This window comes from Mirounga leonina, unplaced genomic scaffold (assembly GCF_011800145.1).
Source record: "Mirounga leonina isolate KUSES-001 unplaced genomic scaffold, KU_Mleo_1.0 Mir_366, whole genome shotgun sequence".
Taxonomy (NCBI): Eukaryota; Metazoa; Chordata; class Mammalia; order Carnivora; family Phocidae; genus Mirounga; species Mirounga leonina.
In genome coordinates, this window is record NW_023270709.1 from 2,602,293 (window position 1) to 2,629,825 (window position 27,533).

At 37.6% G+C, this 27,533-nt stretch overlaps 1 protein-coding gene across 6 annotated transcripts in view; it reads right to left on the bottom strand.

Moving 5' to 3' along the window:
• EXOC2 (exocyst complex component 2) overlaps positions 1 to 27,533 on the bottom strand; it is a 276,304-nt gene that overhangs the window by 188,435 nt on the left and 60,336 nt on the right. For 5 of the 6 annotated variants that reach the window (XM_035030711.1, XM_035030715.1, XM_035030714.1 and 2 more), the window contains 5 exons: positions 25,408 to 25,568; positions 20,408 to 20,584; positions 18,178 to 18,301; positions 4,344 to 4,457; positions 2,233 to 2,357 (listed from right to left, as the gene is read on the bottom strand). In XM_035030711.1, coding sequence (XP_034886602.1) covers positions 2,233 to 2,357; positions 4,344 to 4,457; positions 18,178 to 18,301; positions 20,408 to 20,584; positions 25,408 to 25,525 — 658 coding nt within the window. In that variant the 5' untranslated portion in view covers positions 25,526 to 25,568. The remainder of the gene's footprint in view (positions 1 to 2,232; positions 2,358 to 4,343; positions 4,458 to 18,177; positions 18,302 to 20,407; positions 20,585 to 25,407; positions 25,569 to 27,533) is intronic. The other variant, XM_035030712.1, reaches the window with a different exon arrangement.

Consider the following 27,533-nt stretch of genomic DNA (forward strand, 5'->3'; position numbering starts at 1 on the left):
CTGTGTGCAGTATTCCCCTAGCGCTGGAGTTCTGTCGTTCTCATTGATCGGTAAACTTGGTCTTGGCTGGCTGTTCTTGCTGATCTTCTGGGGAGGGGCCTGTTGCCGTGGTTTCCAAATGTCTCTGCCGGAGGCGGAATTGCCCCGCCCTTGCCCCCTCCCGGCTAAGTAATCTGCTCGGGTTTGCTCTCCGGGGCTTTTGTTCCCTGCGAGCTTTCCGTACAGCTTTGGAGGCGGAGAGTGAAAATGGCGGCCTCCCAATCTCCGCCCCGGGGGAGCCGAGAACTCAGGCCCCGCTCCTCAGTGCGCCCCCAGAGAAAAGCCGTCAGTCTCTCCTGTCTCCCCAGTCTCCGGCCGCACTCCGTGCTCTCCCGGCATGTGACCGCGCGTTTCTATCTCTGGCACCCGACCCCGGGTGGAGTCTCCAAACCCAGCAGATCCCTGCGGTGCGCTCCCGCGCCGCTCCTCCCGGGGGGAGGAATGTGAGTCTCCCCGGATCTGCCGCTTGTTGGGTCCCTGCTGGAGGAGCAGGGGCCCGACTGTGCCGCGGATCATGGTTTACGGCCACCCCGAGCTGAGAGCCCGCGCCTGGGCTCCGCCTCTGCAGCCGGCTTCCCGGCTCCATTACCTGGGAGCTCTGCCGCACTCAGGCACCCCTGGTCTTTCTGTGACCCCAAGGGTCCTGAGACCACACTGTCCCGGAGGGTTCCACCCCCTGCTTAGCCACCAGAGTGACGTCCCTCAGCGGAGCAGACTTTTAAAAGTTCCGATTTTGTGCTCCGTGGTTCTATCACTTGCCAGAAGCGGCCGACGGAGGCCCCTCCCCCGCCGTCTATCCTCCCGAATATCGCCTCGGATTCACTTCTCCGCACGTCCTACCTTCCAGAAAGTGGTCGCTTTTCTGTTCAGAGAGCTGTTGCTCTTCTTTTCTTCGATCTCCTGTTGAGTTTGTAGGTGTTCAGAATGGTTTGATCCCTATTTCAGCTGAATTCCTGAGAGGAGACGAAATCCACGTCTCCTACTCCTCCGCCATCTTGCTCCGCCCCCCGAGCACATAGTCTTTTTTCAAAGAAAATTACCTAACTTCTCTGTTCCCTCCTAGACATTCACATTTTACTCCTTCAAAAACCTAAGTTCTACTGGCAAGAAAAGAGCTATATCAGGTGCACATTTTACTTGACAGAAGTCAACCATGCTTGTTTGACCCAGGAGGAGAGGGGTTTTAAAAACAATAAAAAGATGTCTATACTTTGAGGATACAAATTAATAAAAAAAATAATAAGTGTTATTGAAGTGAAGAAAGTGTGGCCTCTTAGTCTATACTTAAAGTTACAGGTACTTATATATAGGTACTTAGTTATAGGTATCTCTGTTTTTAAAAAGAATTAGGCTTTTAGGGCACCTGAGTGGCTCAGTTGGTTAAGCGACTGCCTTTGGCTCAGGTCATGATCCTGGAGTCCCTGGATCGAGTCCCGCATCGGGCTCCCTGCTCGGCAGGGAGTCTGCTTCTCCCTCTGACCCTCCCGACCCTCCCCCCTCTCATGCTCTCTCTCTCAAATAAATAAAAAAAAATAAAATCTTTAAAAAAAAAAAAAGAATTAGGCTTTTATTAGTATATTTTACTTTTTACTAAACATTAATTTGATTTCTATTAATTAAAGGTGATTTTAGGGGGAAAAAAACATACCAAACATCTTTCCCTGAAATGTCTAAAGCTATGCTATTTCTATTTAATATATTAATATATTTTCTTTCCATATAAAAATGACAACATGGATGGTGGACATTTAACTACTGTATATGGGGCCCATGAGGTGATACCTAAAAAGAATGACACATTATCATCAGTCCTTTCCAAACTGAACACACAATGGGTCACATATACAGAATTAGTCACATGTGTAAGATATTGATGGCTATAAAATTCTAGAATATTACACCTATTGGGATTTAGTTTCTTATCAGCCCTGGAGATTGGGCATCATGGAGAGGCAAAGTAGTCTCCTATTTCACATTTAGTACAATGGGTCAACAAAAGCCTCAGAGACAAATATTTGAAGTACCAAGCCTTCAAAGAGATTCCAGCCTGGTCTGCAACAAATATTTATGGCACATTTTAGATCTCTACTTTTATAAATACAGACTGAACGTCCCACCCTGTAAACACTCCGCAAGCACAGTGTCAGGTTTCCGTTGGGAAGCCCCAGCAGATGGCTGTGAGGGTCACCTTACCTGAGAGGGCATCCTGGGCTTCAAAGAAAGTACTCAGACCTCCTTTCACATATGCCAGGCTGCCTTCATTTTTCTTGTTAGCCTGTCTCTTCAGGTTGGTAACTGCCATCTTGAGCTGTTCAAAACTGAAATGAAATTAAGAAACCAAAAGTTTGAGACTCCTAAAAAGCAAAAAAGAACTAAGATAATGCATTAAATGTAAAATACTGAAGCCTAAGTTAAGAAAGATGCAGATTGATATAATATGTAGCCAGATGAGAACAAAAGCTTTCAAATTCTTACCTACATCTAAACCTTTTATTTATTACAATTAAAAATTACAGCAACTATAGAACAGATTTGTAGCCCTCATATGGTCATTCCAAATATGTCAGACCCCTAAGAAGTAAATATACATGTGGGTATTTCTATAAGCAATATATATCATGTGTTGATATGCCAGGTAAGGAGTCTTGAATATCAACTCCCTGATGGGCACAACTAGATCAATGCAGTGGTTATCAAGTTATCTAAGGCAGAACTCCTCTGTAAGTTCATTTCTGTGTTCTGTATATAAATTAAGCATACCATTATTCACCACATCAATATCCAGTCCTCTGTCATTAACAGTGAAATTACAGAAAAACTTGGGGTCAAGGGGTGCTTGGGTGGCTCAGTTGGTTAAGCATCTGCCTTCAGCTCAGGTCATGATCCTGGAGTCCCGGGGTCGAGCCCCACGTCGGGCTCCAGCCCCACGTCGGGCTCCCTGCTCAGCAGGGAGTCTGCTTCTCCCTCTTCCTCTACCCCTCCCCTTGTTCCTGCTCTCTCACTCACTCCCTCTCAAATAAATAAATAAAATCTTTAAAAAAACCAAACAACTTGGGGGTCAACTCACAATTTAAATAACTAAAAAGACCAAAATATTTCATCTCTACATCTCAAGCAGAGAAAAACAGGTAGGCCTCTATATTTCAGAAGTTTTATTTCCAGGTAGGCTAAGAAAATCTGGCTATAAAACTTTGAATATATTCTTCACATATGCTCTTCTTCAGTGCCATGACAGCCCTACACAGAAACCAGAGATCAATTCTGACTTATAGTAATAGAAAAAGCACATCCATAATGTAAAATTTAGAACCATCTTCTGCAATGAAAGATTTGACATTTATTTTAAAAATTTATTAGGATTAGGGCACCTGGGTGGCTCAGTCACTTAAGTGTCCAACTCCTGATTTCGGCTAAGGTCAAGAGCTCAGGGTTGTAAGATAGAACCCTGCCTCGGACTCCACGCTCAGTGGGGAGTCTGCTCAAGATTCACTCTCTCTTCTCCCTCTGCCCCACCCCCACCCCATGCCCCTCCCCCGTGCATGCGCACACACATGTGCGCACTCTCTAAAAATAAATAAATCTTAAAAATTTATCAGGATTTTCTCTCTCTCTCTCTCTCGACTCTTCTTCGTGTTTTCTAATGGTTTTCATTCTAACTGGTGAAGGAAAAATTTCTCCTAAGGTATATTTTAACAAGTTGACTTTTTAAGAATGTAAATTTTAAGCAATAAGCCATTCCTTTATTCAAACACTGTTACTAAATATAATTGTTTAAATCAATCTTGCAAAAAGTTACATACATGCTCTTGTAGAGAATGTGATATAATGTAATTAGCAGACAAAAGGGAGCACTTCAATTTGGATATATGACCTTGACTCTTTTTTGGCTAATTTTAAGGCAAGCTTTTGCAAAATGACAAATCAACTCATCTCCCTTTGTTCTAGGGAAGGAGGTATGTTGCCAATTTACACCAGGACTTGAAAGTTCTATTATTTGAAAAGAGAGAGGTCATGTTTAGACACATCGGTTTAGGTACCCAGCTGAGACTCCACAAAGTTTTAATGTGTTGCACAAATATGAATCATATAGAAACAATAAGATAGCAGGAAATAAGAATCTGCTAATTAATAATACCATTTCATAAATAAGGGAAAAGACACTCTGAGATATTCATGATCTCACCCAAAGTCAAAGGACTCCTACCTAAGTGGCAGAGGCAGACCTAAAACCCACATTATTATATAAACCTATTAGGTACATCCACATTAAAGCATGCATAGTCAGTAGTCCAACATCCACTGACCTGGTGGTTGAGTGGTTTTCTATAAGATACCAGGCAGCTGAAAAATTCTCACTTGTAAAATCAGCACTCATTCCAGGAAACAGCGTTTCTAAGTCCTTCTGGGGAAACTTACTTCTAAGGGAGAAAAAAGGTTTAAAATATACTTCAAGTGCTGTTACTACAATAATGCAACAGACATCCTGGAGTACCTAGGATAATAAGCATGACTACAAACCATTACAATTATACATCATACATTACAGAGTCTATGTTTACATGTGTAGACAAAATATATTTCTTACACTGCAGCTGATTTATCATATAAACTTTGTATATGTAAGAAATTAAAATACAGAAATTACATCAATATAGAGTTTAAAGTTTATGATATCTATCCAAATATACAATCATTCTCTATTCAATGGATAAAAACCAAAATTTGGATACACTGAAATTTAAGAACATTAGTTTGTTAAAATGGTTTTTCTTAAAGACTTATGTGAGAGTTTTTAAAAATACTAATACCTACTGATAAAAATTAGAGCTAACTATAAAATACTCATATTTACCTGTCTATATCTAGAATAATTTTAAGAAAAGCTTGTAACAGGCAATACCTTACCAGCAGCTCACTTTCTTGCCTACATTTTTATGACCAACTTGTGGATCATTTCATTTATTTCTTTGTTCAAATAATAATCAAATACTACTACAGTTCAAGCTCCATGACGGAAGTTAAGACAGCTGTGTCTAAGAGCAAAAGTAACATGGGCAAAGCCTGTTATGGGCTTATGAGCTAGCAGCCCTCACCATATCCCTATCTCCCTCTGTGCAGGATGAAGTCCAAGTTCTATAGTCAAGTCTCTCCATGATTCGAACCTGCCTATCTCTCAAGACTCGTTCCTGCTACTCTAATCCTTAAAACTAAACTTCAGCAACTTCAAAGGGATTATACTTTCCTGCACACATCATGTTCATTTTTACCTCGTTCCTCTGATCTTGTTGTCCCCTCTGACTGAAATGTGTTCCCCAGTCCCATACATTGGATAAGCCAAACTCATGGGGTATGGATAGGACACAGCACTGTTTTATAGCCCAGTGTATTTGGGGTAAGGTTGGGGGGAGTGGGGATTATCACCACCCTGGAAGAAAATGTGGGCAGATCCAATGACTTCTACTCACTCTCATCTGAGAGAGAGTTGATGTCACATTACTACAAACACAGCCTCAATTCAGAAATTAAGCAGTGAGGTTGGTGGGAATGCAAACTGGAGCTGCCACTCTGGAAAACAGTATGGAGGTTTCTCAAAAAGTTAAAAATAGAACTACCTATGACACAGCAACTCCACTACTAGGTATTTACCCAACGGATACAAAAATGCTGATAAGAAGGGGCACATGCATCCCAATGTTTATAGCACCATTATCAAGAGTAGCCAAACTACAGAGAGAGCCCAAATATCCATCAACTGAAGAATGGATAAGGAAGATGTGGTATATATACACAATGGATTATTACTCAGCCTTCAAAAAGAATGAAATCTTACCATTTGCAATGACATGGATGGAGCTAGAGAATGTTATGCTAAGCGAAATAAGTCAGAGAAAGACAAATACCATATGATTTCACTTATATGTGAATTTAAGAAACAAAACAGATGAACATAGAGGAAGGGAAGGAAAAATAAAATAATACAAAACAGAGAGGGAAGCAAACCATAAAAGACTCTTAACTATAGAGAACAAACAGGGTTGCTGGGGTGGGGGGGGTGGGGGGGTGGGCTAAATGGGTGATGGGCACTAAGGTGGGCACTTGTGATCAACACTGGGCGTTACATGTAAGTGATGAATCACTAAATTTTACTCCTTAAACCAATACTACACTATATGTTAACTAACTTGAACTTAAATTTAAAAAAAAGTGAAGAAAAAAAAAAAAGAAAGAAATATAACAATAAAAAAAATAAAAAAGAAACTAAGCAGTGTGGTCCAAGATCAATGCTCCATCTCTTTCAAAAATACTCTCTGATCTCTAATGAAGCTCTTTGACTTGCAGGTGACCAGTCACCTGACATACAACTTAAAATAGCCTGGAGCCTGCTCTCTCCAGTGAGGTACTCATCTGGTCCCAGGAAACATCTTTCCTAGGGCAGACACCTTTACTGTCCATGTGCACCGTTCCAGTGCTCTCCGGTGCCAGGGTCTCTGTTTCACAAATGCAAGGAACACTTTTACCTGGTGGCTCCATGGAAGCCACACTCACCGGTTATGAGTGAAGAAGAGTACACGTTCACCATACCTGCCCTTCACAGCCTAGCACAGCTTTCACCAAAGAATCTCACAAACCCTCTCCCTTTACTCCTGGCTCCCTTCATTGCTTCATACTCCCTAAAAGGGCAAGGGATGCAAACAACAAAACCAGCTATGATTTCCTCTGTAAACCCTGCACTTTAATGTAGAATCCAACATCTATTGTGCCAGTACCTCAGTCGAGACCAAGAGATCCACTTTATTTCCTATCACCTACCTTTCTCACCATGATGTTTTCTTTTTTTTTAATTAGAGGGAAAGAAAGCCCTGCTTAGCACTACAGTAACAGACAAGGTAAAATGAGATTTTAAGAGAGTCAGGGACATCCAGCTGCCTCACCTCAGTGTTAGCAACTCAAAGACTAAGTCAATCTCACATCATTCCTCACTGGCTTCAAAAGTTAAAAGACTACAGTCTGAATATTCTTGATGTGTGTGTGTTCCATAATCTTGTCATTTTTACCAGACAGGATCTCTGAGAGGGAGCTGGAGAACTCTGCATTTTTAGAAGTTTATTTTGGTTTGTATTCTTCTTGCTGGTTTGATACTTTACTTAGTAATAAAATTCTGTCACCTTTGGAAGTTTTTCTCATTTTATTTATTTGTATATCCTGCCTCCAAGTTAGAACTTTTGGGGAATATAATGATTAAGTGTAAAGGGCTGAGCCCTAATAAGTAACTAGAAACACTTCCTTCTGATATGCATAGGCCATACCCCACAGTTCTACCTTAATTGGTGGGCAATGTCTGTCTAGAGTGCTATGTCAAGGATCATGTGTCTAAACTGGAAAGAACAGCAAGATGAATTAGTGGGGGTCTGTCAATGGTGTGAGGGAAAAGTGCATGGAGAAATACCTATCACTTTTTTGTCACCCTTACTTCTATTCAATACTTAAACTGGCATTCTATGTGGTCCTAATACTTCGCTTGTTCAGGAAGTTAAATTATCTCAACAAAATCAAGAAGCACTATAGAATCATCTGATATCAACTAAATCCCTACTATTAACAGTCTTGATGACTTATTCAACTATGTGAAATCCTCTTCTAACAGGGATCAGTCTCACAGATTAAAGATACAGCTGACAAAAAAGCAGCAAAAAGGGACTCTGAGAAGCCAAACTGAGCTTCTTTATCCTTCACTCAAGCCCTGTAGTTTTATTACAGTTGGGTGGTTCCCTACGCATAATGGGAGCAGAAGTGTGAAGAGGGATTAACAGCATCAAGAAAGGATCTATGATACAATAATAGCAAGTAAAAGAAACAAGTACAAAATGCAGACACAAAACCAAATACAGCAGTTGTATATGTTGGTGAAATGGTTGAGACTACACAGCCTCCATGGGTTTAACCGTTAAATCATGTTCAACATATTGGGCGCCTGGGTGGCTCAGTCGTTAAGCGGCTGCCTTCGGCTCAGGTCATGATCCCAGGGTCCCGGGATCGAGCCCCACATCGGGCTCCCTGGTCTGTGGGAAGCCTGCTTCTCCCTCTCCCACTCCCCCTGCTTGTGTTCCCTCTCTGGCTGTGTCTCTCTGTCAAATAAATAAATAAAATCTTAAAAAAAAAAATCATGTTCAACATATTTATTTAAAAAACAAAACAAAACTGTATTTGTCTTCCTCTGTGTGATATAATGAAATCAAGGTGCATCCATGTTGTTGCAAAGTGACAGGATATCCTTCTTTCTCATGGTTGAATAATATTCCATTATACATATATGCACCTTCATTCATCCATTAATGAACAGTTAAGCTGTTTCCACACCTTAGCTATTGTGAATAAAGCTGCAATGAACATGGGAGTGCAAATATCTCAATATCCTGTTTTCATTTCCTTTGGATATACACCCAGAAATAGAATTGCTAGATCCTATGGCAGTTCTATTTTTAACTTTTTGAGGAATCTCCATACTGTTTTCCATAATGACTGCACCAGTTTACACTCCTCTCAACAGGGCATCAGGGTTCCCTTTTCTCCACATCCTCACCAACATCTATTATCTCTTGACCTTTTGATAATTGTCATTCTAACACAGTTGTGAGATGGTATCTCAGTGTGGTTCTGATTTGCATTTTCCTGATGATTATTGACTTTACCTTTTCATATGCCTGTTGGCCATTTACATATCTTTTTGGAAAATGTCTATTCAGCTCCTCTGTCCATTTTTTAATCAATTGGTTTTGTTTTTCTTTTTTTGCTGTTGAGTTGTATGCATTCTTTGTGTATTTTGGATATTAACCCCTTATCAAATTTGCAAATTTACATTAGCCCTTTATCAGATATAAGGAATATAAACCCTTTATCAGGTTTGCATAAATGTGTGAAATAAAAAAAAAAAAGTCAAACTCCTAGAAACAGAGAGCAGAATAGTGGTTGAAGGGGCTAGAGGGTGGAGGAAATAAGAAGAGGTTGGTAAAAGCGTACGAACTTTCAGCCATAAGATGAATAAAGTCTTGAAGGACCAAATATAAAACATAACTATAGTTGGTAACACAGTATTATATCACTGAAATTTGCTAAAAGAGTAGAACTTAAATGTCCTCACAAAAAAGAAAGAAAGAGGAAAGGGAAGGGAAGGGAAGGGAAGGGAAGGGAAGGGAAGGGAAGGGAAGGGAAGGGAAGGAAAGGAAAGGAAAGGAAAGGAAAGGAAAGGAAAGGAAAGGAAAGGAAAGGAAAGGAAAGGAAAGGAAAGGAAAGGAAAGGAATACGTGAGGTATTGGAGGTGTTAGATGTGTTAGTTAACTAGATGGTAGGAACCCTTTCACAATGTATACATTTATCAAATCACCAAGATGTACACTTTAAGTATCTTACAAATTTATCTGTCAATTATGCCTCAAGAAAGCTGAAAATATGTAAAACACACACACTCAAAACAAAACAAGAAAACCTGGATATACACAGCACATATGAAAAAGGTCATATCCTAAACAGTAAAAATGCTTAAACCGGTAAGACTGAACAATGCAAATATACAGCTATCTAGAACTTCCCAAATTGAAAATTCATCTGATTCTTACATTTTAGAAATGTCTCATTAACAATGTACCAAAATGTTATTTTTACAAATGTAAGCAGAACTGTCTTATCATAAGATAAAGACCTGATGTCTGGTAAGGCTCTAGGAGATGAGCTGTTAAGAAACTGTCCTACCCCAGGAGTCCTTCCCCATCTCCCTCCTCCTGAAGAGGGAGCAGAAATGCGCCTGGCCACATTACTAGTCATGGAGTCTCCTGGTGATAAAGAGAAGCACATGGGGCATGGCCAGGGCTCCACAGGCTTTGTATCCTCATCTCTTCAATCATGGGTGCACCATGCACTGGCAGGGCAAGGGTGAGAGGAAGAAAGGGCAGAAGATCTTGAAATTGAGCTTTGGCATTAGTGTGAGTGGTGAGGATCCACTTCAGACATTTGGGATAGGCCATGTCCTTCTACCAGAGAGCTCTAGTAGGCTGAGATGTGAAGTATTAATCTGCCTACCAGTATCTCATTTCCCATGTACTATTATTTCTTATACATATAGCTCCTTCAGGCACCTAAATGACTCAAGTGGAGTTTGAAAAGTATTGGATCTCCAGCAATTGCACTACTGGGTATTTACCCCAAAGATACAAAAGTAGGGATCCAAAAGGGTACGTGCACCCCGCTGTTTATAGCAGCAATGTCCACAATAGCCAAACTGTGGAAAGAGCCAAGATGTCCATCAACAGATGAATGGATAAAGAAGATGTGGTATATATATATACAATGGAATATTATGCAGCCATCAAAAGGAATGAGATCTTGCCATTTGCAACGACGTGGATGGAACTGGAGGGTATTATGTTGAGCAAAAAAGTCAAACAGAGAAAGGCATGTATCATATGACCTCACTGATATGAGGAATTCTTAATCGCAGGAAATAAACAGGGTTGCTGGAGTGGGGGGTGGGGTGGGAGGGATGGGGTGACTGGGTGATAGACACTGGGGAGGGTATGTGCTCTGGTAAGCACTGTGAATTGTGCAAGACTGTTGAATCTCAGATCTGTACCTCTGAAACAAATAATGCAATATATGTTAAGAAAAAAAAAAAAGAAGAAGAAGAAGATAGCAGGAGAGGAAGAATGAAAGGGGGGAAATCAGAGGGGTAGACGAGCCATGAGAGACGATGGACTCTGAAAAACAAACTGAGGGTTCTAGAGGGGAGGGGGTGGAAGGATGCGTTAGCCTGGTGATGGGTATTGAGGAGGGCACATTCTGCATGGGGCACTGGGTGTTATGCACAAACAATGAATCATGGAACACTACAAAAAAAAAAAAAGTTAAAATGCTACATTTTATGTTATTTACATTTACCACAATAAAATATTTTTTAAACATAAAAAAAAAAAAGTATTGGATCTCTTGATCAAGATACTATCTCCTCATATCTCTTCATATTTACCCCTAAGACTGAGTTTTACTTTACAGTGATTTCCTACTGAAGACATTAAAACTCTTTTACCAATCTTACTATATAAATTTAAATTGGAAGAAGAGTATTGAGACCTAATTTAAGAATCAGAGTTACAAGAATAAGACAGAAATTATATTAAAGATGACAAAATTCGGGGTTCCTGAGTGGTTCAGTCAGTTGAGTGCCCAGCTCTTGGTTTTGGCTCAGGTCATGATCTCATGGGCATAGAATAAAGCCCCCGGGTAGGGCTCCCTGGTCAGCAGGAGGCTGCTTGAAGATTCTCTCCCTCTGCCCCTCCCCTACAACTCGCATGCGTACACAATCTCTCTCAAATAATCTTTTTAAAAAAATGACAAAATTCTAAGAGCGAGTTCAAATAATTCGCCTCAAATCACACAATTAAGTCCACTTCTGGCTAGTAATCCAACATGCATTCTCCACCCTCACACCAAACAATCCCACACAATAGCACAACTGTACCTTCCTTGAGTAAATACCAATTATCCTAAGCAGATCATGCTTATCATATTTGCTTTGCTATATCTACTGAGTGATCTTGTTTTGACCCATAATGTCTGAGGAAAGATCTACTGGAGCATTTCTGGGAAAGGTCTCCCAGAAGAGACAGTGTCTTTTTGCATCTAGACATTATTGGATTTTATTAATTATTGTGTATTATTGCTTCAATATTTTTTATTTTATTCCCTATTATGTATTATTATTGTTTCAATATTCAATTTTCATATTATTCCTTAGTGTTGTTATTGCTTCAATACCAGAAACTGCTTTAGCCAATTTGCAATTACGAAGAAAATCAGTGCTTTGCTAAGTGCACAGAACAGAGCACCAAGGTTCCTTACACCCTGGTGACATTACTAGGTCACTGACTCAACCAATAATGGAGTCCACCACCTTTGGACTTTGTATATTATGAGAAAATAAATATATTTTTTAAGCTTAAATTAATTTTCACCCTCTGTTGCTTATAGCTGAAGGCATCCTGAGTCAGTATTCTATCCCAAAATGTATGCCTAAATATACTGATCTTTTACACAAACACCTCAAAATGGGAAATAGAAAAAAACAGACAATGAACGACAATGTCGAGAAGCAATGAAGCTCTACAGGGAACATATCTGCAAAAGCAGAGCTGACTCATTGCATTACATAATTGGGAAGCAATATAGTAAGTAGTGGCTAAGAGCACAGGCTCTGGGTTCAATCTCAGAAGCTTGCTAGATTTGTCTGTATAACCTTTGGGAAGTTATTTAACCTAAGTTCCCAGTTATTAGATAACAGGATCCTATCTTCCTCCCAGGAATTTTCTGAGGATTAAAATAAACAATGCATATAGAAGGCTTAGCAGTTTCTAACACACAATAGATGCTCAAAAATGTTATTTGCTGTTATTTCTATTCTTAATACTTAGTTCTTTATATTTCACACACTATTTTCATAAGTATCATTTCATTTGATTGTCATAAAAACATAGTGAGTTGTATATTCCCATATTACAGTGAGGAAACAGCCTCAGAGAGGTTGCATGTAAATAATCAAGATTTGAACCTGGCACTTCTATTGTCAAATAAAGAACCAGTGACTCTTAGGTATAAAATGAAACCACAACTACACAACTAGAAAGATAGAAATTTAAGGAGAGTGAAGGGAGAACTGATTTACAATGCAGAGAACTGCTAATGGTCCTAATAACAGTATTAGCAAAGGAAGAAGCACTGTGTCAATGGTGCTGACAAAGTTTGAGAGCTAAAACTGAAATGTTTGTTCACAGTAACTGGAATTTAGGCTGTAACCCACCAAGTAAAGTGATGGCTTAACAAGTCAGTAAAAGCAAGGTACATTCTGAGTAATTTAAACTAAATCTACACTTTATACTACCATGGAGTTGGAGAGTGAAAGCAACACATATTCTATTATGTAAACTCATGAAATGTTTTCTTTAAGAAATCAAACACAATTTCAGTAGCTGACAACTCTTGCCAACCCTAAAATATATGCTTTCCATTAGATGGCAGTGTAAGTTCAGATTTAAATCTTCTGGAAAGGTTTAGCCCATGCCATGGGAAGACCCAGGTACACAGGTTGAGTGGTCAGATATAAAACAGGAATGTTTTTAACATATCAGAATTTGCTTTCAAGTATGAGAACAATCTACAGTAATGACCTGTGAATGAGCAAACCAAAAATCATTTTGAGAAAAATTCTAACCACCCCACAGAGTAAGGCCGGGTTATAGTTGTGTTACTGCATTAAAGAGAACATGTTTTCTTGATTTGGCAGATGGAAAGATGAAAGATGGGGAGGCTAACACAGTAAAAGTGGGCTTATATAGTTCTTTTGAGTGTTTGTATATTACACTCAATTCTTTTAGCTTTCGATTTTTAGCATCATTGTTTTCACTCTGTTGTATTAAATAATATGAGCTTGCTTTTGGTTGTGCATGATGTTGTTTTCTTTCTTTCCTTCTTTTTTTGGGGGGAGGGGCATCTGACAGGTTCTGGACTTAGGCACTGTATCACAGCCCACAAACCTGTTTTTATAAAATTTCTAAAAGGCGAATTTATCCAAGACTCTTCTACACTCACACTGAGAATGATTTTGCCACCTGTCTCTGGTTTCTAAATGTAGGGGGAAATTGGTCGCCTTTCCTTTCTATTGAAAAACCAAATTGATGAGAAGAAAATCAGATTTGCATTGCCCATAAATTCATGTAGAAATAAAACAGGCATCATATGACTAGACAGCCATTTCTATGTAATTATTTCACCAAAAAAAGTTGTAGATAATATAAAAAGGGCAAAGCTCCATTTTTATGTCCTCACTCCCATATATGTACGATCTCCAAAAACATAACTGAATATTCTCAAGTTAGACAAGTATTTCTTTGAAGAGATATAACCTAGCAGGGCGCTTGGGTGTCAGTCTGTTAAGCATCCGACTCTTGATTCTGGCTCAGGTCATGATCTCAGGGTTGTGACACTGGGCCCCCGTTGTGTTCCATGCTAGGCATGGAGCCTGCTTGAGATTCTCTCTCTCCCTCTTCTCCTGCCTCCCCCCAACCGCTCGTGCATGCGTGCATGCATGTTTTCTCTCTCTCTTTCCCTCTCTCTAAAAGAGAAAAAAGGAATATAACCCAGTGACAGCTTTTACTTAACATGAACCTGTTTTATATTCTCTTTCAATTTAAATGGTTTGTCTCCATTACAATTTAAGCTATGCAAAGAACACATACATCTGTGACAATCAGTATAATAAATCAGAAATACAGACTTTTTATAATTAAATCCTAGTCTCAGTTCAAAGTGAAGTTTGTATTTTCCAAGCAATTAGTAACATTTTTATAAGTATCCATGTGCATCATGTGCACACAACCTCAGTGAAAAATTTAGGAATATGAAGAACTTAAGCAGCCAAAAAGGCTAATAAATGCCAGTTGTTAAAACTGTAACTGAAAGACAACAGTATGCATAGCTGGGCACACCAATAAAATGTTTATTAAACTCTGACGCACACCAAAAAGCAACAAGAAAAGTATATTCTGCTACTCTTACTTGCTTTTTCTTATTCAGATGAACTGGCCACAACACTACAGGACCTCTCACTGTTCCACATTGTACATTTGACTGTCAGCTGAAGAGAATTTTATAAACATTCACAATGCAATTACCAGCAGTTGATTCATCTTCCAAAGTGACATCACAACTTTAATGATAATTCATCAGGACCACGGTATTTTATAATAAGCAATCATAATTCTTCAAACCTTCTTAATATATTTCAACAAATAAGTAATATTAAAACCCTACTATTCCTTCTCTAATGACTTTTTAAAAATTAAAATTAGATCCTCTCCCAACCTTTTAAATAAAAGAAACCCCCAAATGACATTAATATACAGAAATAAAAACCAATAAGGAAATACTCTTAGGGATTCTAACCTGAACATACACCATTCCCTACGGGGAACAAAGCTTTTATTTAAAAAATACTGAGTCCGGAGGGCACCTGGCTGGCTCAGTTCTGGTAGAACATGTGACGCCTGATCTCAGTGTTGTGAGTTCAAGCCCCAAGCTGGGTGTGGAGCCTACTTAAAAAAATAAAAATGAAAATAAAATAAAATAAATTGAGTCATGGAAATAAAACCCACATCAATATTTTAACATCTGCTTTTCCTTTCCTTTTCTCTTTTTCTAAAATAAGATCACTCTATCTGAGGTCAGAGAATTCAGTAAAATAAATGCTATTTTCCTGAAAGTATCTTTAAAAAATGAAAAGGAACCTGGAAAAGAATTTTTCTGGCCAAAAACATTCTCTTCTCTTGTTTTCTATAACTCTTCCTACTTCCACCTTTCATTTTCTTGCTTTCTAGTATCTCTAGCCTGTCTTTCTTTTACTGGAAAAATTTCAAGACTTTAAATGTGCAAGAGGACTATTGGCTGTCCTTTCACGGTCTGGAGGGCCTTCCCGGTGTTTTCTGATTCTAAAGGGACCTGTGCCTTTCTCTGTCCCTATCTTGCAACTCAGTTGTAGAAACAGAGGTTAACTTGTGTAGGGCTGATAGGGACCAGAGATCCTTGGCCAGAGAAATACCTGTGAGGTGAAGATGCAACTAATTACCATGCAGTAGATGTGACCAGTCAACATCTTTTAGCATTCCTCACTGCCTATTATGTCTACCCTCTGGAATTTCCTCTGAAGTGGTTTTAACATTTTACTGGTTTTCCTATTAATTAATGAATTAAATAAAAGCTCTTAACATGTGTTCATTTTATATTTGTATGAGAGCCATGACTTTACCTTTTCAAAAGACTACTCTTTATCCCATGGCTGAGCAAATTATTATTTGAAACTTAAGTAACAGCTTGAAAGAAATACTACTGTTAATTTTATAGCCATTTAAGCACTGCTTAAATTAATGTACATAATACTATTTAAGATTTTAATACAATTTGGGACACCTGGGTGGCTCAGTTGGTTAAGCGACTGCCTTTGGCCAAGGTCATGGTCCCGGGGTCCCAGGATTGAGCCTCGCATCGGACCCCCTAACTCCTCGGGTAGCCTGCTTCTCCCTTTCCCTCTGCCTGCCGCTCCCCCTGCTTGTACTCTCTCTGTCAAATAAATAAATAAAATATTAAAAAATATATTTTTAATACAATTTGTTACCCTGAAATCTTAACAGTTATTTAAAAGAGATTCTCTTCCTAAGTGACTGAGCAGAGCATGAACAGTATATTATGCAAGAAGAGCAAAGCATCATTGTAATAATGACTAACATTTATTAAGCACTTGCTATGAGCGACACTCTTCTGAAGCATTCACTCACCGAATCCTCACAAACACCCTGTGACACAGGTACTGCATGTTGCAGCTGAGCAAACGGAGGCAAGGAGTAGTTAAGTAGCTCACTCAAAGGCCTACTGCTAGTAAGCTGGAGAGCTATGGCTCAAATTGAGTTTGGGTCTAGACTAAATTATATTACCCCTCAGAGAAGAAAAAAAGAAAACTTCTAAAGAGCCAAGCACTTTTAGTGCCATTATTCCTGGCTGTTGTTACCAACGTTCCCTAAGAATAATACTGACACATATTAAGAGAAAGTGCTATTAGAGAGAGTTCAAGCCTACCCCTTTTCTGGGTAGCAGCAAAAACAGAAATAATAAAGACAATTAAAAGGTGGAAGGAGGGTAAAGAAGTCAAATAGGGGGTGTGTTATATGCCAACTGAAAATTAAAATCCATTTTATGACAGTAAACATTCAATTTAATCCTAACTTTGATAGTTTTGTCTAAAGCTCATATAAAATTCATGCAATATTCCTATACTCCCTGTGCCCATATATAAAACTGTATTTTCCTTATGAAAGAACAATCAAAAAGGACCTCCTGCTCTATACTTCTTTTGTGGCAGGCCTTGGAAAGAAGCTGGCTTTCAAGAGTATTGAAGCAGGCTGTTAAAAGGCTTCATATCAACTGCAAAGTCTATTCATGCTTGAAACTGTGCTCAACTAAATAGCTAGCAATTACCATTCTTTTCTGGACTTTCTTGATCCTCAAACTCCTAATTTATAGAGCACTGAAATCCTTAAAACAGCCCCAGAATGACCCATACTGCCAAAGAGCTTTAAAGATGTGACCTAGGACAGTCCAAGCTCACTAAAAGCTGCTAAGCCCCAGGATTTTTCAACACATGGTAAATTCCCAAGACAAACACTTGCTCCCTTCCTCTTAGCCAGAGGTAAAACCCCACTAGGTGAAAAAGAAGCTTGCTATTTGAATTACTAATGGTCTTCAAGTGTAGGCTTGAAGGTTAAATATATAAAGATTAGGAGAGAATTTTCCCCATTCCTAGAAAAACTTAAAACTACGGTTAAAGTGTTAACAGAACTAATTTGTCACCTTCAGTAAGTGTTTATAGAGCAACATTCAGTATATAATTCCAGGAGCAGAATCACCAAGGCTAGAAAATAAATTAGACACAATTAATGTGTTAGATGAATTGACTAAGATGCAAGGATAAAGGTACTAATTATAAAAGTTGCTAAAACACTATCCTAGCAATTAAGAATAGAAAATTACAGATTTGTTTACATCTTGAAAACTCTCATTTACCTGCCACAATTCTGAGAGAGTAAGTCTAGATTAAATACGAATTATAGGCAGGGGTTGTAAACAAAATAAAAGACTACAGTGGGCCTAATCATTCTAAAATATTTCCCAAAAACATCAAGCACATGGAAAACTCTGTTTTGATTTCAAGTACAATCTAAATATTTAAACTCACCAGCCCCGGATAATGAATTAATTCTCCTAACATTAAAAGTATTAGTTATTACAAACTTCAAGATACTTTTCTTTTTCACAAAACGTAAACTCAAAAAACTAAAGAGGTAAGTAGTTTTCATCAAAATTTTTAACTAATTGGAACATTCACAAGGCAGCAAAGCTGAGCAGGCTTCAGAAATAACACTTGTATCCCAACGATAGAAATATCTTCAACTGTGCTTCCCTGGATGTTTCTGGAGTTTAACTCTCTTTACTCGTAAGTATATACAGCTTTTCGGCAATAAAGAAAACTGAAGGCAAGATGGTACTCACTCAATCTCAATGCCCAGCGGATTAGCAGGACGCAGAGACAAGGGGGGAATTCCTTTATTCCTGTCAGTACGCATATCATAATAATTCATTTCATCAACCCACACAGCAGACTGATCCAAAAGACCTACCAAAATGAGGAGCACATCCTTAATGAGATACAGACTAAGCCTTTCCCTATTGTTTCACTTTTTAAAGACCTAATACAAAATGCATGCTAAGGTAATTTTTGAGAAATTTGAGATCACAAAAACTCTGGTTTTTTCATTTGTTTTTTTTTGTTTTGTTTTGTTTTTTAATGGCTGGTGGCTTGATTAAAAACACTAAGAATCTATAAAAAGGTAAATATAACACCTCCTGGTTCATGGTTTCACTGTACATTATTCAATAGAGAAGGCACACTAAGCCTCTGAGAAAAATTTCTGCTAAAACAAATGTATTTTACAAACAGTAAATAGTAAAATTAATTTGGTTAACTCAAAAAATATCCAACAATTCTGTATATAAAGAAAACAGTCAAATACTTTCCAAGAAATGCATGGCTTGTGTAATGGAAATGACTGGGATATTCAGGAAAAATGGGTAAACCCTGTGAACAAAATATAATCTCTGAAAATGGTACCCTCTTTTATGTGACTGAGTTCTTTGTCAATCACTTTGGCATAGGACTCACAGGCTTACTATCTCTAAACTTGAGTTGAAACAGAAAATGGGCAAAGGGCCAATGAGCAGAGGAGCAGCTGGGGGCTGTGAAGGCTTCATGAAGGAAGGTATTTGATCCGAGGCAACTTCTAGCTATATGACTCTTTGTGAACCCACAAATTCTATCAGCACCCACAGTTCTGCCAGAATGCAACAAGAGGCTTTGTTAGAGTTTATACTCAAGTCTAGATACTCCTAAGTTAGGCTCGATAAGCCTTTATTAAGTTTATATCGTGCTAGGTCCTGGAAAGGATGCTTTAGAATAAAATTAAAACATTCAAATAAGTTGTCTTTATCTGCTATATAAATATAAGACATTGCCGGATTCTGCCAAAATGTTTCAAGTTCTTCCAGGAAACTGATAACAAGTTCCTGCTTTAATTTTCAGTTTTTGAAGATGTTAAATAAAAATGAGTAAACAAAAACAGGGATATTATATATGTACATATATATGCATAGACATATGTGTCTGCATATGTACACATATATAATGCATATATTTTATATAAAATTCCATTTTGTATTCTCCCTTAAATTCCTTACCTGAATTTTTATTTATGGAAAAAAAAAGTCTAGGAATTTAAGGAAGATAATGCTGTAGAAAGGCTCTATACTCTAAGATAGAAAACAAAAACAATTTACAAAATTATTTACTTTTCAATATAAGAGAGAAGTATGACCTGGGCTTAATTATGTTTGTGACAGTCCTACATTATACAAATATTTATCAAGTACTAACCATGTACAAGACATTACAGGACCACAAAGATGAATCTGACATTAACTTTGTGTAAGGGTCTATACTAAGTACTTTACATGCATGCTCTAACTCATTTAATCCTGCAAGGTAGCTAATATTGTTGTTCCACTTTTACCCACAAAAAAATCTAGCACTGAAGTTCCACAGTTTGTAGTGCTAGAGCCCAGATTAGTATTCAGAGTCTGCCTCCTCCGACCAAGTTCTTAACTACCCCAATAGGAGGAAACAAGTGTTAAGTGCACAAAAAGTAACATTTAAAGTGCTACAGTATACAAAAAAGAGGGCTTATTTCTTGTTTGGAGGGCTAAAAGCACATTTTGGCCAGGCAACATTTTGTCCTGGCCTCAAAGGATGGAGAAAATGAAGGAAACAAGAACATTATTTAGATAATACTATTGCTAATTTGGCCAAAAGAGGAGGATATTTTATCTCAAATCTCGACTGCATAATAGAAAGAAATGTAATTACTGTGTTCAAGATCAAGGAACTAAAATTGGCAAAGCAAATTGTTAAAGAAATAAATTTTATAAAGAATTTAGGATGATAGTTCTCTCATGATCATCATCCTTAGGTTTCACTGTTACCTCAGCAAACTGCCTTTCCAAAAGTAATACAAATTTTAACCAATATCCCATTCCTGTCAAAATAAACATAATCTAAGTTAATGAGATGTGAGAGTAGGGAAGTTTTATACAAGTCGAACATTTTTAGATTTTGAAAGACAAAACCCATTTTCATTTTCCTCTTTAAAAATAAAAAGTAAGATGATACCTATTTTTTCAGGTTTAAGTAGCTTGAAAGACACTGTTGAGGTTCCTTTGCCACCTGACTTGGTTGTGACAATAATGTCTCCTTTGTCATTTTTAGCTTGTCCCACTCGACATACTATTTTACTTGCAGACCTCCATTCTGCCGTCAGGAGGCAATTATGTCCACAAATTGTCAAACCTGAAAATAAAAGCATGCATGTAACAAAGTTCAAAAGAACAAAGGTAGGGTCTTAAATATGTCTATTACATAAAAAGACAATTCTTCTGTCAGTATTACCAGGCTTTTTCCATGAAGTGAAAAATAAATCTAGAAATAACATTTCCTGTTTGATAGTTATTTCTATTATTGAATATACCCAATGTTACTTGCAAATATACTGTCTCTACTGATTTTTGTCTAATCTTTTTTCTCTAATATTTAAGACTTCCTTAGATTATATTTAAGTTTCTTCAAACATCAATGAAATTAAAAAATAATGACCATAATAATTATGTGTAGGCATTCCAGATTACTCGGACTATGAGAATCTTAAATTGCTTTCATAGGTTTTAGAAGGGAAATTATTGCTATTATTAGAAATCTAAGTTATTGATATAAAATCCTAAAGTATACTAAGTATATATACCATTGCCTAAAATCATATTTATCCATCTTCCTGAAAATAATCTGCACTTACTTTTCCTAGCGTTTAAATTATATATGGTATACATAGTATGTACTTTATTTCAAGCACAGCCTGGAGTCTGGTAAATCCAGCTAATATTCTTGGGCCTTACTGGATTACTATTTCATTTTTTATATCTGTATTCCTAAATGGTAGCTCATGTTGCCTTAGTGTTTCCCTAATGATACTGTCACTATACTACATTCTGCTCTTAGAGTAAGCCAGCACTCCCAAAATGTCAACCCACGCCTGGAATCTCAGGCCCTGATATCAAGTAAATTATTATAATTTAGGCAGTAACCAAACAGGGAGGCACTGAAAGATTACAGTGAGGAAGATGTGACCCCAGATAGAACACCAATATATCACCATGCCAGCTCTTCTACTAACTTATTTTCTTTGTATTTTCCATTTCCACAAAACAGAACCACCTCATAAATGAATTTGGAAAAAATAAACCAAAATGTATGTGGCAAAGAACAGACACTTCACGCTTTTCTTTTCTCATTATTTAACTTTTTATACTGCTCAGCAGTCAAGTTTGGCAATTAACAATTTTTTTTTTCAGATACCAGGAACACCTCAACTAATGCCAAATTTGGTTGAAAAAATGTAGGAAGGGATTCAAGTCATCTTTTGTTACAACTTAAAGCACTATTTAGTAAGAATGTTATATTAACCATAGAGTAATAAAAACAACCACCTTTTAAAGATGCATTTATTGAAATAATGAATTTTAGATATTTCCCTAAAACAGCCATTATTTATACATGTATGGAATTCTGCCTTTTTTTTTAAAGATTTTATTTATTTATTTGAGAGAGAGAGAGCATGAGCACTAGCAGGGAGTGCAGAGGGATGGGCAGAGGGAGAGGGAGAAGCAGGTTCTCCATTGAACAGGGAGCCCGATGTGGGGCTCGATTCCAGGGCATGGGGATCATGACCTGAGCCCAAGGTAGACACTTAACCAACTGAGCCACCCAGGCACCCCTGGAATTCTGTCTTTCTAATAACAGCACTTAAAGGATTCTTCAGGACTAAGTTTTCTTTGATTTTTTTAAAATGTATAATGACATTTATATATTTTTAAATGCATTCATAATTCAAAATTATTTTTTCAAAATGGGAATGTCTTTGATATCTTTCCTGAAAATCAGTTTTGTTTTGAAAAATGTAAACAATTTAAGAGATTGATGGCACCCCTGGAACTCTTCTCCATCTTCAAGAGAAGCACTGTGAAACACTTCAATGAATATTTGCTCAAATAATGTTTATGCATACATAAATCAGTCTATGTATTTTTTAAATGATACAAACGGCTTTAATAAACTAAACAGTTTTAGTGTACAGATGGTAGGTATTTTGATATCACTCTAATACATTAACTTAATATTTTAAAATTTTATAATATCAAAAAGATTCTTGTGATTTTAAATATTAACTCATTTCAGAAAAGAAAACAACTCAATAGTAAATGTCAGGACTTAGTATAAAGTCATTCCTAATATAGGTTCCCTGCTGGAGAACAACCTTATGATTAAAACTGAGCAATGGGAGATTTTCAAGATATAGACAGCAAGCCTTAAAAACATGCTCAGATGAGCAAACATATAAGTTATATCTATGACAGTACAAACTGGGAAAAAACTACCCAGAACAATAGTTTATTCATCTAGTTGTAGCTGCTATCAGGTTTCTCTGATTTAATATCTGCTCTGCATTTTAACTAAAAAAAAATTAATAATCACCATTTAATTTTAAACATAGATTCAAACAGATCATTTTAAATGTCATAAAAATTAAATAAGATCATAAGATTGATTTCTTAATTTCTAAAGCACATTTTTGCTAAGTTACTGCAAACCAAGAAATCTGCTTCATAAAATATAACAACATCTTTTTTTTTTTTTAAGTAACTTGTAGAATTTCAAATAAACTATTTTTATAATGTTTCACTTGGCTAGTGTAGATATCATCTAGCTAAAAACATTCAAATTATTTAGCAGGTTGAGTTTGCTTTTTTTAAAAATGGTTTCTTGGCAATAGATAGGCAGGTTGAAAGCTGAACTAGCAAAGTTTATAGAAGTATACACACTTAGTCAAATAAGAATAGCATTGCCTGAAGCTAAAGCAAGATTAAAATTTACATAGACTAGTAACTGTCATGTTAGGAGCTCCAGCTAAAATGTTGGACATAACCTCCATCTGTGTGGTTTATTACCATGCATTCTAGGGACTTTTCCACTTTGGATAAAGAAAAATCTAGAATGAGCTATGTCAAAAAAGCAAGACATAAGATTAGATAAAACTATCTTTGTAAGAATAATTAATTTTTGTTTACTGAAGAATCAAAAACTATGGCTAGAGAAAACAATACAAAGTAAGACATACTGAAATAACACTAGTGAAAAGAATTAGCTGGGAAGTGCAAAACTCATTTATTAAACATAGTGCCAAGCTCCAATTCACTTTCCCTTTTCCAAAGGTTTTCCAGATGGCCAAAAAACAATCTGTCAAGCTGCACCAATTATGCAAGAAAGATAAGTTCCAACTCATAATCTCCAATACTTTACCAATGGGTCCCTCATAAATTTTTTTAAAAGATTTTATTTATTTACTTGAGAGAGAGTGAGCGTGCGAGAGAGAGAGCACAAGTTGGGGAGGAGCAGAGGGAGAGGGAGAGGGAGAGGCAGACTCCCTGCTGGGCAGGGAACTCACTCAGGGCTTGATCCCAGGACTCCAAAATCATGACCTGAGCTGAAGACAGACGCTTAACCGACTGAGCCACCCAGGCGCCCCTAGGGTCCCTCATAAATTAAGAAGAGTCAAGAGAATGTCTGAATCCAGATAAGTTTATATGGTAATCAGCATATATGTTCAGTAGCATATACTGAAGTCTCTCCCTTCCTCATTCTGAATGCATCTCTACTCTAAATGCATCTCAGAGTTCACAAGAAAATAATCCTAACTGACCAATTATAACTTATATACATATATAATGGAATATTACTCAGTCATTAAGAAAGAATGAAATCTTGCCATTTGCAATGACATGAATGGAACTATAGTATCAAGCTAAGTGAAATAAGTCAGTCAGAGAAAGACAAATACCATATAATTTCACTCATATGTGGAATTTAAGAAACAAAACAAACAAGCATAGGGAAAAAAGAGAGAGAGGCAAACCAAGCAACAGACTCTTAACTATAGAGAACAAACTGATGGTTACCAGAGGGGAGGCAGGTGGGCGGGATGGATTAAATAGGTGATGGGTTAAGAAGCGCACTTGTGATGAGCACCGGGTATTGTATGGAAAGTGTTGAATCACTAAACTGTTCACCTGAAACAATTATACTGTATGTTAACTAAGTGGAATTAAAAAAACAAAAACAAAACAAAACAAAAAACTTAAAAAAAAAGAAAAGACAAGCCAGGGATGAGAACCACTGACAAACACCAATGCTTAAATAATCAGCAGTAAAAGGTCTCCATGTTACAGGGTGGGAATGGGGGGGACAGACACTATACAAACTAACAAATTTATACAGTGCCAACTGGGTACAGAGCATGCATGTCCTTGAACTTAAAAAGATTAAAAAAAAAAACCATGAACAGATCCTAAAAACTATAATTTAGCTTACCATAAATATATAAGTATTAGGGGAGCCTAAATAAAAAGATGGATTAACATGGGTGGGAATTTAGTTTGAAGAGCTTTTTTTTTTTTTTGGAAGTCTCAAGTTTTGGCAGACAGAGACTATTTGTATTTCAGATTCATGGTGGCGCTCTCAACAACGATTAAGCATCAATGTGGCAGAGGAAAGGAAATAAATAAGATTCATAGGTCTCAGTAAGGATATGCACCCACTGAGAGGGGATAGTTTCTTCTAGGTGAAGTGAGGATAAGAGCCAAGTGGTACTGATATCACCAGGAGATAAGAGTTTAGATTTGATTTGAAGGGCAATAAGGTACAGAAGAGGTATAATTTACAGAGCACTACAGAACAAATACAGACAGTTGTATAATGGAGGGAAAACTAAAGACAGCAAAAATAGCTAGGGAGGCTATTTGGGCAATCAAAGCAGGAGAGAGCAAGGCTCAGGAACTGGAGGCAAATCTCAGCTGCAGGAAACCTTCTGAAGGACTTAGTGAAAAGCAATTTAGACAAGATTTGATAAAATAATGATTTTAAACAGAAAAGCCAGAAAACCAAATAATTCTTTCATCTTTATTCAGATCATTCTGTACTGATCATAATGTTGTTGTTCTATCAGCTTGTCTCAACTGCCCACTATAAAAATGCATTTACCATTGAAACACAGTTCTTGCTCTTACCTATAAGGTCAATTGGGCCAGTCCCCAGGTTTTCTCCTCTAATTGTGACCTTTGTCCATGGTATTCCTTCATTTGGAGAGATGCCTGTCACAAGAGGGGGTTGTCGGGATCGGGACATCGTGTTTTGTTGAGCAAACCAGAGATCTAGTTACAGAAGTAATCTGTCAAAAAAGAAAGGAAAGTATTAGTGACAACTGAAATAAGCACTGACTAAAAATACAAGAATGCTAGACATTCAATACCAAAACAAAAAAGCATTCTTAAAGTTCTGAATTTTGTAGCTGTCATTTAGCCTATCTGCCAACATCTACTGAACATTAAATTTACCAAAGACATTGTAGCTGGTATTGTGAGGGAAATGTCAGAAAAATAACAGACAACTAAGCCCTTGGTTCTGGAACTTTCAATATAATGACAGATAGAACCTAATGTCACCATTTAGCTCCATACCTACACCTGCTGAATCCCAAAAGTATGCTAGAAACTGTTCTACTCTCCAAGTTGTTAAAGGAAGATGTTCTGATTAATCATGTTCATAAAAATTAAAACACATTTATATCCCCACAGGTATACTGAACTTCACTTTATTTTTGTGTTACACTTAGTATAGCAACTTTTTTAATATGGTCAAATCAATATATTGACATTTTTACAAAACCTAGAATGTAGACCTAAGGCAAAAGCATGAATTTGCCAACTCTTCTGAGTATAGCAGAGTTGGTAAAAGTGCAGTTTCTGAGATCAAATACACCTGTATTCAAGGCCTGGTGCTCCAATTTACTAATTCTGTTCTAGACCCGCTGTTTTTGTATAGGTAAAGTGGACCTAGTAGTAGAACCTCCCAAAGGTTACAATTAAGGTTACATAGAATAATCCTAAGGAAAGCACAGTACCTAGCATATAGTAGGCAACAAATAAATAATAAAACCTCACTAATAAACTGCCACAGAACCCCTCAATTGCTCAAGGTTTCAGATGCCCCAGAAGATGACAGCGAGGTTCAGAGCAAAACAGCAAGAACTTGCTGGCTATCTATATCTTTACATACTGAGAAGTTAGACACCCTGGCCCCTGCCTTCACCTTGCAGTCAGCAGGAGATTAGAAGTTCAGTCTCTGAGGAAGCCAAACAGAAGACGACCGGAATCAGGAATGCCAGGCATAGTAAGGGTGATTAAGTATCAACCTGCACAGCAAACTATGGAACTACTTGGGCCTCTTCCTCCCCTGCTCTTACACCTGTCAGCAAAGTCTGTAAGACCACCCTGCCCAACCTCACCTTGTCTGGATAAGTAGAATATTATTCTCTGAAGAAATTAAAGGGGAAAAAGGGAAAAAAGAACCAAAGATCTTGACATATAAGGGTCTTCCCCCCCAAAAAAGGTCTACTTGCAGTCATATCACCCAATGGAAAAGCCACTTGCAAACAAACTGACCATAAACAAACTAAACAAATCAGCTATTCCCAGACTCTAAAATATACAAGGACAGCCAAAGACTATAAGATAGTCAAGGAAAATATGTAAGAGAGAGATGGAAGTCAGATAAACAAAAAAATCCAGAGGACACAGATATAAGGCAGGTGTAATAGGCTAAATTGTGTCCCCTAAAAAATACCATGTTGCAGTTCTATGCCTAGATACGTCAGAGTGTGATAGTGTTTAGAGATCAGGCCTTTAAAGAAGTAATTAAAGTGGGCGCCTGGGTGGCTTAGTTGGTTAAGCAACTGCCTTCGGCTCAGGTCATGATCCTGGAGTCCCAGGATCGAGTCCCGCATCGGGCTCCCTGCTCAGCAGGGAGTCTGCTTCTCCCTATAATCCTCCCCCTCTCATGTGCTCTCTCTCTCTCATTCTCTCTCTCAAATAAATAAATAAAATCTTTAAAAAGTAAAATGAGCTCATATAGGTGGAACCTAATCCAATATGATGGGTGACTTTATAAGAAGAGGAGATTAGGACCCAGACACACACAAAGAAGACCATGTGAGGATACAGGGAGAGGTCACCTATCTACAAGCCAAGGAGAAAGGCCTCAGAAGGACTAACCCTGCTTACCCCATGTTCTTGAAACTCCAGCCTCCAGAATCATGAGACAATAAATTTCTGTTATTTAACTACTCAATCTGTCA